The following is an 11627-nucleotide window of genomic DNA, read 5'->3' on the forward strand; positions in this document are numbered from 1 at the left end:
GTGTCGGGTTGGGTTCGTGTCGGGTCAAGGTATTTATCGTGTTGCAAGATACAAACCCAAACCCAACCCATTTAATAATCGTGTCAAAAATTTAAACCCAAACCCAACCCATTTATTAAACGGGTTACCCATTTCCAACCCGCTTAACCCATTTAATAAATAGGTTGTGTTGTGTTTGACAAAATGACTCATTTAAGGGTTAACAATGCGACCCATTTAACTAAAAAAATGCATAAATTGATTAAATTTGCTAAAAACTCCACAAGACAAAGAATATAAATAATTATATATAATTCATAAATAATTAAATCCCATAATTATAAAGAAAAATATTTCAAATTATCTAATCCTATGATCAAATACTCCCAACGTCTAAAATTTCAGGATAAAATATAGCATAATCGGGTTATACGGGTTCACTTCGTGTTGGCGGGTTGACCCGTGGCCGACCCATTTATTAAATGGGTCATGGTGGGTTGACCCGTGGCTGACCCGCTTTTTAATCGTGCGGGTTCAACCCGCTTTATTTCGTGCGGGTTTCGAGTCGTGTTATCGGGTCGTGTCGGAATTGACAGCCCTAGTCAGAAGGGCACGGGACCCACTACGTCCCACGTGGCCAGCTCAGCCCCTGTCTTTCGCTTGTTTTTATTTTCCTATTTAACCAACTAGGCTGGTTTTATTTTAAGAGATTTTCTCAAGGAAGAGTTTTATAAAAGTTATATGCATTGATGATTTTAAAAGAAAAATGCGGGAAAGTATTAAATTATTATTTCATTTCAATTATCACAAATAATTATTTTTGTTCACTCATGCTAACGTTTTGAAATACTTTTTCTCTTGGCCCTTCAGTTTCAAATACCTAGATCTCAGATCAGCTATTCGGCAAGAGTAGGAGTTGAGGCATAGTAGCCACCGCTGCCATCCCTTGCTTGTAGGTGTTATTTGGAAATTGAAAAGTTTGAGATGTATCTACTTTGGTTGTAGAGTTGATGATATGTGAGGAGCATGTAGACTACAAAAGATGAGGGTGGTTGTTGGTTGGAAGTGTATATTATGATTTCTACAAGTTTGAATTGTCAAAAAGATAATGTTCTAAGTGACTCTTTTTTCGCTCTGCCTTCTCTCTAGAAACTAGAGAGAGAAAGTAGATCTGCAAAACCTCCTCCCCCTTCTCTCTTGCCGAGATCTAGATCCAACCGGATCCTGATCTCCGGCTTGAGAGTCGGGGAGCACACTCTTGTTCGGGCTTCTTGTCCCAGTTCCTTTGTTGTTTTTGTTAGCGGCTTGTTTTTCCCATCCCACCTCTTCTCAGGCTAGTGGCGGTCCGGGAGGGGATGGTGGCTCAGGCTAGTGGCATGGCTCTAAGGCAGGGATGCGGTCCAGGGTTGGTGGATTCGTGCTCGATCGTAAACCGGGCAGATCGACCTCGATTTGCTCTTCTGGGATCGGGGGCGAGAGAATGGGGGAGGCCGCGTGGTCATATCCAGTGGCGGGTTCTGGCGTCTCCACTGTTTCTGGGATCGGGGAGGTGGATGGGAGCTAGCTCTCATGGCAGAGTCGATCCGGGAAAGGATCTGTTCCCTTCTTCCGGGTTCCAGGGTGGTCGGCGATGTGGTGCGGTGGTGGTGCGGCGCTGGGCTACGGCACGGCGATGTGGGGCTATGGCACAGCGGCGTGCGCTGCCAACCGGTTTGGTGTGCCATAGTGCCTTGGAAAGAGTGGTGGTTAGGCCGTGCATCCTTTTCTAGGCCTTGCCGGTGGTTTGTTGTTCCTAGTTGCTTAGTATTTAGTAATTTCTTTGTGCTCGTTGTTTTATTGTTCACAAGTCTATATCCTTTTGGATGGAATTGGTCACTATGGATTCCAGATTTGCTTCGTTCTACACCACCCTTAAACGATCTAACGCCCGTTGGCGGTTTATTCGTTCCTCAAAAGCGTGTGGCTCGATTGCTCCGGCAAACACACACTGCTAAGTTACTCGGTGTTTCATGGGCGTTCTTGAGCCCTATGTGTGTCCCAACCGGTGTCGAAGGAGGCAAGTTTGTGCTATGGTGGCTATTTCTCTTCCAGCAAGGATATGGAATCGGCGGCAGTAGGGTTCTGAGAAGGGAGATGTCTTCCTCTTGGGGTCTGATAGCTATTTCTGTAGGGTTTTCTTATTTCAATGTTTGCTGGGCCTGTGTGCCTCATTTGCTGGGCCTATGTGCCTCTTTATCTGGGCCTATGTGCCTCTTTAGCTGGGGTCTTATGTACCTCTTGTATTTTGCTTGATCCTTTGGATCTTCTAATACAATCATTGACCAAAAAAAAAACAAGTTTGAATTGTCAACTTTTAAAGAAAATTTTGCCAAATTTTTGGTACAAGTTCTCAAAAAGTGGGCCCAACAAGACGGGCCCGAATTTTAGAATGAAATCTGGGGCTGGTTCTGTCAATAACTCCTCTGATGCACATTAATCCTCCATTTTTTTTATCGAGTTCTATATCACTAATTTTTTTTTTATTCACTAAAATCTTCTTATTGATAATGTCTTTTATTTCTAATAAAATATTTTAACACCAAAATACAAGACTCTCACACACACACACACAAAATAAAAATGAATTATCAAAAAATTGTTTTCCTGGTCACTATCAATGCACGTCCACAGAGCCATATTATCTGGAAGCCACCACCTTTTGGTTGATTAACTATGAATTTTGATGGGGCCTGTGATTTAAAGAGTGGTATATGTGGTTTGGGTGTAATCTTCAGAGACAATCTGTAGGTACAAGTTTTGTCGAACTTGATGTATTGGCATTCCCATACAAAACATTGAAGTATCCTTTTGAGTTAGTCCTGTGTGTTAGGAGAGTATCTTTTGGGTTTATCATCTTTTATATAAAGATATTTTCTTATTGTCAAAACGTGTTATCAAAATCCCAAGTGATTTAGGATTTATTGACTTTAATTGGATATCTTTAATTAAAGGATCTTTTCCTAATAAGAGTCTAATTAGGGTAGAATCTTTGTGCATTGAAAAGATTGCGTTGGTCTCTTATAATATGCTGCAGATGCATGGTCAGAGGGATCACCTTGGACGCAAGAATTAGTTTGGAGTCTTGCTTGCTTAATATCAGTTTTGCCATAACAATCAAAGACACTTGTTCCTTGCTTAAGTGTTCTTGTTCGTGTTCCTCATATGCTTAGATTCTCTTGAGATCAATAGAGAGGCTGTGAAGAAAGAAGAGCGATATTTTGTGATCGTTCAAGTGAAGAAGGAGTACAAGACGGAAGACAAACTTTGTATTAGTTTTTGTCTAATCATTGTAGCCGAGCTAGTGCTATTCAAGTTTGTAAAGAACATATCCTTCACCATAAGTTTATTCTTATTTTGGGTTCTTAAGAGTAAGAACCCCGCAGTGTTTTTAATCTCAGAGGTTGAGGTTTTCATTGCGTAACCAAAAAATCTGGTGTTCTATGTTAATTTTTGATTTCTGCCCAGTAAGGATTGATACGTGCCTTGGTATCCCCATTTTCCAGAAAACAGTTCTGTCCTTGTATTTTCACAATCAAGGTGTAATGAAGGCTGCTCTGTCAATCCCACAAAGGGAACCTCCCTCCAAGATCGATCAATTGAAGTTGTAGCTCTCCTATATGAACTCAGATTAGCTATGCATATGGGTTTTCATGAACCTAGAAGTTGAAGGTGATGCTCTCACTATTATCAACACATTGAAAGATAGTGATGATGATCTGAGTTTCGAGGGACACATTATTGATGAAGTTAAGTCGTTAGTTCAGTTTTTTCATAGTTGTAGTGGACACTTTCTGAAACAAGGATGACAATAATGTTGCCCACCGATTAGCGAAGGAAGCCTTGAAAGTTGAAACTTAGTAATCCTTTTCTTTGCTTAGAGTCAGTGACTGTTTGGCTTCATGAGTGCGTCATTATGGACTTTCAGTGTGAAGTTATACTGATTTAACTTTTCTACCATATTGAAAAATAAGTATAGATTGTTACTCCATAACTCATTGTAATCAATTCACTATTAATGAAGTTTTCTTTAGGTAGAAAAAAAAAATTGTCTTCCTTTTCACAAAAAAAAAATAATAATAATAATGTTTTTTATTTTATTTTTATTTGTTTGGCATTAGTCTTTTTCCTAGCTCCACATTATACCAAACACGAAAAAAGCAAAACTCGACAACCCAAAATCCTATCCAGTTACTCGAAACGAAACGAAACGAAACGAAACAGACTTGATTGAACGACAGTGATACAAGTGATGCGCCTCGTTCATTGTGTGGTGGATTCGCTCGAGTCTTCCAAGTTATAACAGTTGAGTAGCACGCCACGCCTCCACATCAGAGGATGTGGCTCTCCCATTTTACCCGCCGAATTCAAAACCCGACCCGACACGACACGACGCCTCATATTTATGGAGCCACCCATTAAATCAAATTGAATACCATATTTTCAAAGTTAGTTGCAGCATCTCATTTGACTCCCCAATCTCTATTCCAAAGTTCAGACCACATTGCAGAGTAGTTGGTACCACACACACTAGCACATAGCCATGGGAGGCGTCGCCGTCGCCGTTCTTCAGCCGTTCACGCTGTGCCGGCCGCGCGGCGGTTGGACTCCGACGACGAGGCCGAGGAGTTGTGCTGTTAAGAGCAGGAGGAACGGCATCAGAGTGAGGGTGAAGCCAGCGAGGGCTGCTCTGGTGGAGGCTAGACCGACGGCGATAAGAGTTAGAGACGATGACGTCGTCGACGGAGGTGATAGGTCGGTGAAGGTGCAGATCTATCGAGGCGGCGCCGTTGATCGTGCGGACGATATTCAGGCGGAGGCAAGGGCCTTGGCACGTGCCGCAAATGCCTCCGTTTACAGCCCCGAGTTTCTGGTCGTCAAGTACGGCTCTAGCCCGGTCAAGGTGACTCCACTTGAAGTTGCTTAGTTTATTTGATTAATTTTCTGAAATTGCGTAATTCTGAGATGTTGTGCTTAATTTGTTTTTCAGGTGATTCGGAGGACTCTGAAGATTTTGACAGGGCTAGGTTCGTTTGGGTTGAGTTTGCTTATTGATCAAAGGAAAGGCGTGATCGATCAGAATAAAAGACGGCGAGCTGTGGAGCTCAGGCAAATTTTCACTCGTTTGGGACCTACTTTTGTCAAATTAGGTCAGGGCTTGTCAACAAGGCCTGACGTCTGTCCGACGGAGTATCTGGAGGAGCTCTCTGAGCTTCAGGTATTAGTTGCTATTTTGTTTTGCACCTGTTTTTGCTTTATGGTTGACAATGGAAAACTAGAGACAGCTGTTTTTGCTTTATGGTTGACAATGGAAAACTAGAGACAGAGAATTGGCCTTTTTATTACAGTTTTTCGCTACATATAATCTATGTGTTGCTGTTACGTTAAAACAACTTTTACTTGCTTCATAACTGAACAGGATGCTTTGCCGACATTTCCGAATGCAGAAGCATTTGCGTGCATTGAGAAGGAGCTGGGAGTACCACTTGACTCGATTTACTCGTGCATATCTCCATCTCCAATTGCAGCAGCTAGTTTAGGTCAAGTGTACAAAGCTAAACTCAAGTCTTCTGGACAGGTGGTTGCTGTTAAGGTGCAACGCCCTGGCATTGAAGAAGCTATAGGACTAGACTTCTATCTCATCAGAAATCTAGGATTCGTCATAAATAAATATGTTGATGTGGTAACTACGGATGTTGTGGCCCTTATTGATGAATTTGCACGCAGAGTTTATCAAGAGCTCAACTATGTGCAGGTAATTTAGTGTTCTTATCCACATATTTGTATCCAAAATGACAAATTTCTGGTATGCTCCATCATCACTAGTCATTATCTAAAATACTTGGCTCTTGACAAGACAAAACATTTTGCAACTGCAGCTTACTGTTTTCATAAACATGCTACTATAGTAATGTGTATAACTTATCCGCTGTGTGCTAATAAAAAATGAAAAGCTGTTGTAAATATAGAAGCTGCAACTTCAGAATTTTTGTAAGATTCTTTTGGGTTTGAATGTTAATTTTTACAGGTGCCTGCAGGAGGGACAAAATGCGAGGAGATTTAAGAAATTGTATGCTGACAAGAAAGATGTTCTTGTCCCAGACATTTTCTGGGATTATACCAGCAGCAAAGTGTTGACAATGGAGTGGGTAAATGGAGTCAAATTAAATGAGCAAGCTGCCATTGAGGGTCAAGGGTTGAAAGTATTGGATCTGGTGAACACTGGCATACAATGCAGCCTCAGACAGCTACTTGAGTATGGATATTTTCATGCAGATCCTCATCCTGGGAATCTCTTGGCAACGCCTGAAGGAAAGCTTGCCTTTCTTGATTTTGGAATGATGAGTGAGACACCAGAAGAAGCTAGATATGCTATAATCGGTCATGTTGTTCACATGGTTAATCGGGATTATGAAGCTATGGCTAATGATTACTATGCTCTAGATTTCTTATCGCCTGATGTAGATGTTTCTCCAATTGTACCAGCACTCCGGGACTTCTTTGATGATGCACTTAATTCTACTGTTAGTGAACTTAATTTTAAAACACTGGTGGATGGTCTAGGTGCTGTGTTGTATCAGTATCCATTCAACGGTGAGTTGATACTACAATGTTGTTATGAACTTTAAGGCCAACTCTAAATTTTGCAATACCTCTGTACAGTTACTCATTCTTACCTGTCTTGTCTAGTTCCATTCAATATGTTAGGTGGGGCTTTATTAGTTTGTCGTATTTGATTTATTCATAGAGTACTCGTTTGTCTTTTTTTTTTAATTTCCTCCTGATAAGGACAATTACTTTTGAACTATTAATGGTGAAGAAAAACAATTGAGTCCTTTAGATTTCTGAATTTCAATTAAATGGTGTTGTCATACAAATGTAATAATGATGTGGTATTCTAAACTATTCTGTGATTTGAGTCTGATGGTTTGACATTTGAGTTATTTCTATTGCAGTCCCAGCTTATTATGCATTGATATTAAGGTCACTCACTGTACTAGAAGGTTTAGCCCTTTATGCTGATCCTAATTTCAAGGTGCTGGCTGCTTCATACCCATATTTTGCTAAAAGGCTTCTGACAGATCCAAATCCGTATCTCAGAGATGCTCTGATTGAGTTGCTTTTCAAGGATGGAAAGTTTAGGCATGGACACTGTTTCTCACTTTGCTTCTATTTAAACGGTGGTTGTTGTCAATTGGTTTACTGAACTACCTGATAATTTTCTTTCTTGTGGTTCACTGCAGGTGGAACCGACTAGAAAGCTTGCTGGATCAAGGAAGCAAGGATAGAGATTTCTCTGCAAAAGATGCTTTACAGCCTGTGTTGAAGTTATTATTGGGTCCAGATGGTGAAGAACTTCGGACTTTAGTTGTAAAGGAGGCTGTGCGTGTCACTGAAGCTTTCATTTGGGGCACAGCTATTGACACATACAATATCATACCCGATTTTGTGAAGGGTTTGATAGTTAATGGCAATGCTACTGGACCACTCGCAATGAGCATTGCTGAACAAGAAAGCATGATAGCACTCCGAGATCAAGTAATCAGGGTTTGGGGACTTCTAAGGACCTCTGAGAGTTTTGATCCTGCCATGTTGCAGCCCATTTTACAAGTAAGAACCTTGTTTGCTTTCTTCGTTCTAATTCTGGGTGGAAAAGCTGTTGTGTTTTGTTGTCTTGCTTTAGTAGACTAGAGCTTAGTCTGTGATAATTCACAAGTGCATGAATTGAGGAACTATAATTGTTTTCTGCATTACCTTTTCAAATGTCGTTCTAATTCTGGGAGAAGAAGCTGTCATGTTTTTGGGCCTGCAATTAACTCAACCTTATTGATTGTAATTGCATGAATTATTAAATGATGAACATGCTTCAAACAACTTCAGGTAATATTGTACAATTTTTCTTTCTAGCTTTTCCTTGTGTTGTTACAGCTGTTCAATATGTTAGCATATTTTTGCTTACATGATCTGTGATTGTGTATAGGATGAGAATGTCTTATTAGTTAGTACCATGTCTTGGTGCAAGGTCTGAAGTATCCAAATGTGATAGAAAGAATCCCAGATTTTAACTTCAATTATATGTATTCTATATGAAAACAATTATTGGTGTTTATATTTTCTGTCTACCTTTTCTGCAACATTGTTTGAGGTCACAATATGTGTCTGATACTTTTGAATATATCCTTGATCACAATTTACACACCATGTTATTCGTAGTTTTTATCAGGTATATCCTTCTTTCGAATCAATTGAACATTGGACTTTATTGTTGAACTAGCTAAAAGACTCGACTTCTTTATAATCATTTATTAAGTTAAATATCATGTACCACCAGGTCCTTCAACAACCTGAAGCGCGCAACCTAGGGGGACAAGTTATTGGTGGGATCACACAGCGACTTGCAGCACGGTTGCTGCAACAAGTTCTTCGAGTGCCACCAACGGTTCCTGCTTCGAATTTGTGACCAGTAGAAGACATTCGGGTAAAGCATATCTGTGTTGTAATGATGCTCTCGAGTTGAAGAAAACTAGGGAAGAGGATGATACTTGAACCATTTTACCATTTTTGTCACCGTCACTTGGTTTGAAATGAAAGTACCTGTGTGCTTGTCTGTGTCAAAACATGCAGATAACCGACTGTTAAATCTGTAGGGTCGTATATAAGCTTCTCAAACTATTTTTTAGTGTATATATTACTCTAATATGTTTTACTTAAGTGACATATCGACCCACCCTGGTTCAAACATTCATTTTTATTTTTTTCGGTAAGATGGGGGCCCAAAAAGACCCAAAAACAAGAACACTAACTTAAGGCATTACAAACTTTCCTAAATCTAGGAACTTCACTCAAATCATCAAGGAAGGCATTTATAACTTGAGGAGGAGGTTGCTCCATGTATATAGTGCCTATGTTAGTGTCCAAATTACACTTAGATAGCACATCTGCAATCATGTTAACTTCTCAATACACATGAGCCACAATGCATTCTTCAAATCCAGCTTTCATTTGTAGGCAACTATCGATAACACTCTTTAGAGGATGAAGGTTATTAGCTCCATTGTTCAACAACTAAACAATAAATTCTGAATCACATTCAACTATAATTTTAGGGATATTCAATTGATAAACCATCTACAAACCAAGAAGCATCCCCCAAGCCTCAGCCTCAATGACTTTGCCATATCCCATGTATGAAGTAAAACCTTTCATCCAGGTTCCACTCTGATCTCTAAGCACACCCCCAGCACCAATGTTACCAGAATTGGATTTAGCTCCATCAACATTGAGTTTTACCCATCCTACATCAGGTTTTGACCATTTTAAATCAATAACAGACCTCACATTTGAATCAGATGGTTTGGCTTGGGCTAAAGACCATTCAGTAACAGCATCAGTGATAATCTTCGAGGGAAGCAGTGGCCATTGGAAGTTTTTGAGGAAACCCCGTTTATTCCTCCACTTCCAAATATACCAACATGTAAAAAAGAAGACAATACACCATTGGTTACCACCATAGCATTTCTTGGAGCAATGGGTATTAGCAGCAAGCCAAGCACCCCAATCCAACACCGTGGCCCTTTGCATACTGTGAAAACAGATTATCCTATTCCAAATATGATATACTTTGGGACAATCTCTAAACAGGTAAATCAGGGATTCCTCATGGTTATGGCATCCAGGACAAGTAGCGTTACTGGAGAACTTTCTTTTGACCCTCTCAACATTAGTGAGAAGTTTTCCATGGATTAAAGCCAAGCGAACACTTTCAATTTTGGAGGCATGCATAACTTCTAGATAAACTTCTAGGTAAAATTTGGTAGACCAGGTTCTTTGAAATGGATCATATAGGCGGATTTGACTGTAAAATGCCCATTTGGTGATTCACCCCATATTCTTTTATCTTCACCTCTACCTGGAAAACCAGCTTGGGATGCTTGTGCAAACATTCATTTATATATTACACAGCATGTGAACAGTTTTTTTCCCTCTTTTTTTTTCTTTTATCCCTTATATATGCCAATGTATTAAGATTGTCGGATACTTGTAGTTACGTACCGAGAAACATCTTGTGCAAGACATGGTGGGTTTGTAGCGTCTGAGGATGAATTGGATGAGGAAGGGTGTGCGAACTGGGGGTAAATGTGGTGCATTGTTTCGTTTCTCTCCGGGTAAAGTTGGATAGATGGCTATTTCCTAGGTCTGTTAGACACTTCGAAATTTTAACTGAATTTTTTTGAGTGGAAATAATAATAATGGTAACATTACAAGGGTCTTTCTAAATGTACCCAGCAAAAATCTTTTTACACCCAGCAACATAGTTTTTACTCCTTATTTCCCATAGTACCCCTTTTTTAATAAACTGAAAATAGAAAAACAAAAGCAGCAATAATAGTAATTGCACCTACACTCTCTTAATCAAAAGAACTGCACCTGCCCTCTCCATCGAAAAAAAATTGCACCTGCACTCCGACACCTTTGTTCCTTTTCATCCTTTTTTATTCTTCTTCTTCTTTCTCTATATTCCCTTCTTCTTTTCAGTTTTCTCTTTTTCTCTAATCTTGGAGATCTAGATTAAGCAATCCAAGTTTTAAAACCAGCAACTTGGTTGCTCCACTTCTATCTCTCACCTCTCATTTTTAATTTCATAATTTCATATATTGTTATTGATTCATTTTTCTAACTGAATCAATCACATATATGTATATCTATTATCTTGTATGTCCAAACTAATGTTAACAACGACATAAGTAAAATTTCATACGAAGAACCAATTTCACCTGAGAAAGAAAGAAAGAAAGAAAAAAGCAAAAAAAAAAAAAAAATAGAAGCAGCAGCAGCAAAAGTAGAAACCTCTATACGAGGCCTTGAAGAAAATAAAACAAGATTCTCCCTCCCTTCAATGAAGAAGGTTTTGAGACTCTCAAATTGAGAGTGTGATAGCAGCTAGCCAATGAGAAATATGGGGAGGAAGAGACAGACTCACGATGGCGGGGTGTAGGTTTTTCTCTTCTTTTTCTGTTTTTTTTTTTTTAAATTTAAATTAGGGGTAAAAATGAAAAACTAAGAACAATAATTGTGTCGCTGGGTACACTAAGAACTTTGCTGGGTACAAATAGCAACACCCCATTACAAATATACGTGTTACTAGGTGGCCTATAAATATGTCTCCCACACATAATGTTTAAGTGTCAAACTCCTCGGAAGCTGCGATCGGCTGAAACTTATTAAAGTAGAAAAATAAAAATAATCAAAAAGAAGTAAAAGATAACAGCAGCTTAGTTTAACATAATGACCCAATCCTGGAATGAGAACCAAGCCCATACATAGCAAGGAAGGAAGTCCAAAAGGTTTCACCGTGTAGACACAGCAACTTGCGGAGCCACCAGTCTTTCAACTCTACTGTCGGCCTCATCCCACGATACCAACTGAACACCCACTTCACCGTTGCCCCACCACCCGTTCAGAGCCTCACCGGTAAATGGCAACTGAAGCCTAATTGATCGATCAGACCTATCCCAGCCCGAACCTATCCCTATCACTGGAATTACCCGTCCGACGATGACATCTCGACTCTCGATTACTCACTGTCGGACAGGACAAGGCAACTTCAAACA

The 11627-nt window shown here is 39.8% G+C and overlaps 1 protein-coding gene across 1 annotated transcript; it reads left to right on the plus strand.

Annotated features, from left to right (window-relative positions):
* The first annotated feature begins 4241 nt into the window (after window positions 1-4241).
* Window positions 4242-8743, plus strand: LOC112176813 (protein ACTIVITY OF BC1 COMPLEX KINASE 3, chloroplastic). Its single transcript, XM_024314904.2, has 7 exons — window positions 4242-4918; window positions 5006-5233; window positions 5435-5770; window positions 6054-6609; window positions 6972-7158; window positions 7260-7626; window positions 8348-8743. Exons 1-7 carry the CDS (start codon window positions 4559-4561, stop codon window positions 8474-8476), a joined length of 2163 nt encoding a protein of 720 aa, XP_024170672.1. The 5' UTR covers window positions 4242-4558; the 3' UTR covers window positions 8477-8743.
* The last annotated feature ends 2884 nt before the right edge of the window (window positions 8744-11627 follow it).

The sequence above is a fragment of the Rosa chinensis genome, chromosome 7 (assembly GCF_002994745.2).
Source record: "Rosa chinensis cultivar Old Blush chromosome 7, RchiOBHm-V2, whole genome shotgun sequence".
Lineage (NCBI taxonomy): Eukaryota > Viridiplantae > Streptophyta > Magnoliopsida > Rosales > Rosaceae > Rosa > Rosa chinensis.